General features: G+C 28.1%; 2 protein-coding genes across 5 annotated transcripts; both read left to right on the top strand.

Annotated features, from left to right (window-relative positions):
• Nucleotides 1-3,091: 3,091 nt before the first annotated feature.
• Nucleotides 3,092-4,254, top strand: LOC106788726 (60S ribosomal protein L35a). 3 transcript variants are annotated; one of them, XM_014752220.1, is made up of 4 exons: nucleotides 3,092-3,175; nucleotides 3,592-3,851; nucleotides 3,924-4,082; nucleotides 4,183-4,254. In XM_014752220.1, the coding sequence occupies exons 2-4, from the start codon at nucleotides 3,594-3,596 to the stop codon at nucleotides 4,204-4,206; spliced, it is 441 nt and encodes a 146-aa protein (XP_014607706.1). In that variant the 5' UTR covers nucleotides 3,092-3,175; nucleotides 3,592-3,593; the 3' UTR covers nucleotides 4,207-4,254. The 3 variants fall into 3 exon arrangements, with proteins under 3 accessions (XP_014607706.1, XP_014607705.1, XP_014607707.1); XM_014752219.1 differs by having other exon boundaries at nucleotides 3,149-3,237; XM_014752221.1 differs by lacking the exon at nucleotides 3,092-3,175 and adding an exon at nucleotides 3,256-3,280.
• Nucleotides 4,255-4,537: 283 nt separating this feature from the next.
• On the top strand, nucleotides 4,538-6,180 carry LOC106788725 (SPRY domain-containing protein 7). 2 transcript variants are annotated; one of them, XM_014752218.1, is made up of 5 exons: nucleotides 4,538-4,622; nucleotides 4,702-4,977; nucleotides 5,373-5,650; nucleotides 5,722-5,824; nucleotides 5,917-6,180. In XM_014752218.1, exons 2-5 carry the CDS (start codon nucleotides 4,875-4,877, stop codon nucleotides 6,012-6,014), a joined length of 582 nt encoding a protein of 193 aa, XP_014607704.1. In that variant the 5' UTR covers nucleotides 4,538-4,622; nucleotides 4,702-4,874; the 3' UTR covers nucleotides 6,015-6,180. The 2 variants fall into 2 exon arrangements, with proteins under 2 accessions (XP_014607704.1, XP_014607703.1); XM_014752217.1 differs by having other exon boundaries at nucleotides 4,569-4,977.
• The last annotated feature ends 14 nt before the right edge of the window (nucleotides 6,181-6,194 follow it).

Genomic DNA, 6,194 nt, shown 5'->3' with positions numbered 1-6,194 from the left:
ATTAACTTTTAGCATAAAAAATATTTACCATATTTTCAATACTGAAGATACCTAGATTATTAAACACTAGTCTAGATAGAATCAGTATTTGATTACGTGTGATAAGATAAGGTGTTTAGGATCAAATTGTATTGTAATATGTTAAGTTTTATTTAAATGTATGACTCTGTAAAAAAGATAATATGTATTGACACGTGAACTGTAAATGATCAAGTTGCTGATGAAGTCCCCAGTAAGGGACGAAACGTACAACTAGTTCAAAATAAATTGCTCATTAGATTTATTAACCGTCTATAATTCCCTTTGAGACTTATATATTATTAACATATTTTTGGACAAGAATATTGATAATTAAATTTATCCAAAAGTTAAAGGGAAAATTATATTTTAAAATTGGTAAATAAAATGTCAATAAATGTTTAAAGAAAATTAATACAAACGTTTAACACATATTTTTGATGAGAAAAAAAACGTGAGAAAGAAAAAAGAACCGATAGTTTCATTTTGAAATATTACATTGCATTGGACGGACATTTAAAGCAAGTGAAAACTCCCGCCATTATTTCGAGCAAATAAAAATTCTACCATGTCAATAAATTTTCGGTGAAAAAAAAACAAGCATAAAATCTGTCACTATCGAATTTCCAACGAAATAGAGAAAAAGAAGGATGTTTTTTATTTTTTGAAATATTACATTGCACCGGACGGACATGTAACGTGAATAAGAAACGTCGTTATTTTTTGGAACTACGAAATCAATGACTAACGTAGTAGTAGATCCTAAAACTACTTTTTAAATGGAATCTACTTATCGACTGATCGCAAAAATATTGAAGAAATGATCTGTTTAAATAAAACCATATGTCAATAAATCTTTAAGGAAAACAAATAAATACGTTTATCGAGTTTTTCACGAGCAAGAAAAAAACGGAATGAGAAAAAGGAAAAAGAGAAACAAAGAGAGAGAGAGAGAGAGAGGGAGAAAGAGAAAGAGAAAGGGAGAAAGAACGATCCTTTCCATCGTGACGATTCACGAAACGGAAAGGATCGTAACCGAAGGTAAAGCTCGAAATGCGGTAGATTCTGTACGCAGGCGTGGTATACATTCTGCATTGGATAATTTGCACGCTTCGCGAAGCGGAATACTCGATTTTGAATTTACTCGTAACAACCTTGAGAGCGATAGAAAATAACGATGAAAAAATGGTAAAACTACTATAAAACCGATACGCGAGCTCTATCCTTTTGTGTCGATAACTTGAACGATCGATAAATTGAATTTACTACCCGTCCAAATTTCCTTCATCCATTCGTTGTAATATTCTCTAGTTTCATTACAATGAACGATTCTCGTAATATTATACAAAGTTAAATTATATTATACCTGATTAAAGGTAGAAACTTTGATGCGTACAATGTTTGTCATTATAGACATGGATTATTAGAAATTCCTTGTTCTCTATAATGCGTTATTTTTGAAAATGGTCACATTGTTCAATCGTTTATGATATAACCTTATGCTCGTAATATTCGTTGAATATTTCATTAACTAATAGAAACTACATATTACCTTAAATTCAAATAGAACTATTAGTCGAACATTCCTGATGAAAAATTGCAAAGAATTTGTGGGTTTATAACAAAAAAAAAAGGAAAACTGATAATATACGAATTAAAAATATCGCAATATTAACGTACTTATTTTTCTATGTATATTATACTTATGTGTATAATTATTAAACAGATAAAAATCTATAATATTAAATATAAAAATTATTAAAACTAACCCTTGAAAATCCACCGTAAGAACGCTGGCAAGGAACTTAAACAGCAGAAAAAAATGAATAAGTGCTCTCAATTGCACACTATTTACTCAATCAAAATCTATGATATAATTGCACACTTTATAAATTAATTATTTAGTTAGTTATTAATAATTTAAAAAACAAAAACGTTTTTCTAATTTCTAAGCAAAGCAATGAAGTTTTCTATTGTTTTTTGTTTCCAATCAATTGCTGACTTTTAGTATGTCCGTTTTTCTCCGGTCTTTCTAGTTCTAATATGATATCGGTTTTTTTTTTTAATCTAGCAAGTCTTTCTCTCTGTTTCTGTTCCAAGACAATTTTTCTTAACGAGTAAACTCCTTTAATTAATAATTTAAACAAGATATCTATATTAGATTTCTAATTGTTGTTTGTTTTTAAATGTATATAGAATTTAATTACACATTCACTTTGTGTAAACTACTTGCTATTAAAAGTTACTAGGAAATACGAAATTTTAAAATACATTGAAATTCTAGTAACATTGTTAAGCCGATAACGGTACTTATAAATTTTATTCTACGGTAGGTTTTTTTACTGTCGGTAATTCTGATGATAGGTTACCATCAGATCTCAATCGGTAAGATAAAGGTAGAGCACTACTATTACCGATATGATGCTTAGCAATGTTACTAGAATTTCAATATATTTTAAACTTGCTTATTTTTTAGTAACTTTTCATAGCAAGTAATGTACACAAAGTGAATGTTTAATTAAATTCTATATACATTTAAAAACAAACAACAATTAGAAATCTAATATAGATATTTTGTTTTAATTATTAATTAAAGGAGTTTACTCGTTAAGAACGATTGTCTTGGAACAGAAACAGAGAGAAAGACTTACTAGATTAAAAAAAAAACCGATATCATATTAGAACTAGATAGACCGGAGAAAAACAGACAAACAAAAAGTCAGCAATTGATTGAAAACAAAAAACAATAGAAAACTTCATTGCTTTGCTTAGAAATGAGAAAAAACGTTTTTGTTTTTTTAATTATTAATAACTAACTAAATAATTAATTGATAAAGTGTGCAATTATATCATAGATTTTGATTGAGTAAATAGTGTGCAATTGATAGCACTTATTCATTTTTTTCTGCTGTTAAGGTTCCTTGCCAGCATTCCTACGGTTGAAAATTCCCTATGCCAATTAAAAGAAAGTTTTTAATACGCTAATTACGAAAAAATAGTTCCTTGGGAGAATGCCAAAAAATAAACCTATGGCGGAATCTACAATTTAAACCATACTTACTCTGTCAATAAAATCACATTCTAGTTCAAACTTTTCTTCAGCAGAGGGCGAGTATTTCTAGTGTTTCCTGTCTTTTTAGATCCAGATAAATATCCGGTATGTTTCTTCCTTATGTACTTCTGTAATTATTTAAACATATCTCTACAATTAATAAAAAAGTAAGAAAGATAATAGTGAGAATTGGTTTAATGTGATGTTAAGGTGTAAATTGAAATTTAATTTAACAACATTTTGCAAATAATCTTACGATTTCAACAGATTCTAAATACTGCTTTGTATCACGATGTTTGTCTTCAACATAATCACGTTAAAAACAGTGAAATAAATATTCGATTGATTCAAACATAGTATAAGTTCTTAAAAAGAACTTAAACAAATGAGTTTTATTGAAAAATTAAATGAATACTCATGAATTTCAATATATTTATACATAATATAAATATTGATTAGTGATATATAAGTAAAATACATAAAACTCTATATATTACTTATTGTAATAACCTTTTTTACAGAAATGGCAGACGTTGCTGCGACTCCTAAATCCAAAACAAAATCTCAGAAGAAGCCAATAGAAAAGGCTTCAGAACCTGTACCGTTAAAAAAACGGCCTTTCAAAAGACATGGACGTCTTTATGCTAAGGCTATTTTTACTGGTTACAAGCGTGGTCTTCGTAATCAACATGAACATACAGCTCTATTAAAGGTTGAAGGAGCGAGAACTAAATGTGATTCTGACTTTTATATTGGCAAGAAATGTGTTTACGTATACAAAGTAAGTGTTTTAATATTGAATTATAATAATTTGACAATGAGAGCATATAGTTACAAATATTTATCTTTTCAGGCTAAGAATAGAACACCTGTTCCTGGTAAAACTACCAAGAAAACTAAAGTAAGAGCCATTTGGGGTAAAGTAACACGTCCACATGGTACCAGTGGTTCAGTTCGTGCTAAATTCAAGAGAAATTTGCCAGCCAAAGCTATGGGTCATCGCATTAGAATTGTAAGTATAAATTTTCTTAATTCTTAACTATAGATCACAAATTTCTCTAAATTTAAGTCAGAAAGATATAAATTTTTATTTTCTTCATTCTGTGTTGCAGATGCTGTATCCTAGTCGAGTTTAAGTTTATACATAATATAAATAAATAAAAACGTAAACATCATTTGATTTATAATTTTGTAATATTATTTATATAACCTTCCTACAATAAATAAGCCTATTCTATTAATTATATAATAATTATAAAAAAATATGATGCATGCTCCAGAATTGCATGAATGAAAATATAACAAAACTTAACCTTTAAATTTTTTGAATTCTTGCGTCATATCGATATAAATAACTTGTTATCGTAAAAGTTGATGGACGTTAAAAATTATTAATATTTTTTAATTATCTCTTTTAACGTAACTTAAAAATGCAATAATCATTATAAAAACAACAGTTAATATTGATTAAATATGTGTCAGTGAAGGAAGCCATTTTCTGTTACCACACACACAAGTTTTGAATAAGTCGTAGGAACTTTCAGAGATTAAAGTAACTATTAATTATTTGTTAAAAATACTGTGCACCGTTAGTACCTTTAATAATTCGTCGATATTTACGTGATTTATAGTGATCGAGATCGAAGAAAAAAAGAATTTGTATGAATCATCAATTTTCGTGGAGGAAAAATTAAATTTTTTCCTCATGTCAAACGATGCAATGTTGTGTTTACTCTTTTGAATAGATCAGTGGAAGGAAAAAAAAACAAAAAAGAAATAAAGAAAGACAACAACAAACAAAAAGATGTTTTGCTGTTTGAGAAATTGTTTTGACGGCATTGGGTTTACTGCAACCCAAATTCCAAAAAGAGAACCAAATCCGATTACTTTGGATACAACTCATATGGGTAACCATCATTTTTTCCGCAGAAAAATCATTCAAGTAAATCTAATTATTTGTAGGAATTATATTTCTACGTATTTATCAATTGCATTTTTTTCTTTACTTGACATCAATTAACAAAATAGAATTTGTTCTATTTTAAATTTAATATTGTATATATATTTATATATACGTTTGACGTTCATTGTTTGTAATTTTATTTAATAATATAAAATATCCAAAGAATTGAGACGAAGAAAAGAATAATAATGAATGTAAATTTATTAATATACTTTCGAGAAGCATGACAATTCTTTTTTGTTGTTGAACCTAACCAAAATAGACAAATGATTACAAAGGAATATTTCATTTAGATATATATCATTTCTGCTCTCTATATTTTATATTTTTAATTTGCAGGACACGAAGTAGTTATAGTCAAAAATGGTTTAAGAGTTTGCGGACGTGGTGGTGCCTTAACAAATGCACCTCTTGCTCAAAGCAAGAGTTATTTCGAAGTTAAAATACAGCAGGGTGGAATATGGGCTATTGGATTAGGTACCAAATCTACTGATCTTACTACTGCGATTGGAGGAAATGACAGCGAAAGTTGGGCTCTTAATTCAGATGGCATTTTAAGGCACAATCAGCAAGAGTTGCATAAGATTCAAAATCCTGTAGAGGAAGGAGATATTGTTGTAAGATTAATATAAGATGTGTGTCATTTAGTAATAATGGGAATATACACAATTAATGTTAACACTTTTAGGGAGTGTCCTACGATCATATAGAATTAAATTTTTACATAAATGGAAAATCTTTGGAAGCTCCAATCATTGGTATCAAAGGAACAATTTATCCTGTACTTTATGGTCTGCTTCTATTTTATCTTTCATCTAATTTTATAATGATACATAGTATTATTTTATGTCATTAATAATTATTATTATAAAAATATTTTCAGTTGACGATGGAGCTATATTAGATTTAATTCTGGATAATTTTGCTCATCCACCGCCCATGGGTTTCGAAAAGATAATGCTAGAACAGTCGTTACTCTAGCAATACACACACACAACATGATATGAATAATATTGAAACGACTAATTATCAGACAATTTTAAACTATTCCACTCAAACTACACTTTGTCCATCTTAAGAACAAATAAATGTTGCGTTAATTATATATAATTCTATTTGCAGTTAAATATTGTATACAATAACATAAAAAAAGAATGTTTA

Source organism: Polistes canadensis, unplaced genomic scaffold, assembly GCF_001313835.1.
Source record: "Polistes canadensis isolate GaletaPanama2010 unplaced genomic scaffold, ASM131383v1 scaffold_151, whole genome shotgun sequence".
Lineage (NCBI taxonomy): Eukaryota > Metazoa > Arthropoda > Insecta > Hymenoptera > Vespidae > Polistes > Polistes canadensis.
The sequence above is the reverse complement of the archived record's forward strand: the minus strand, read 5'-3'. Positions and strand labels throughout refer to the sequence as shown.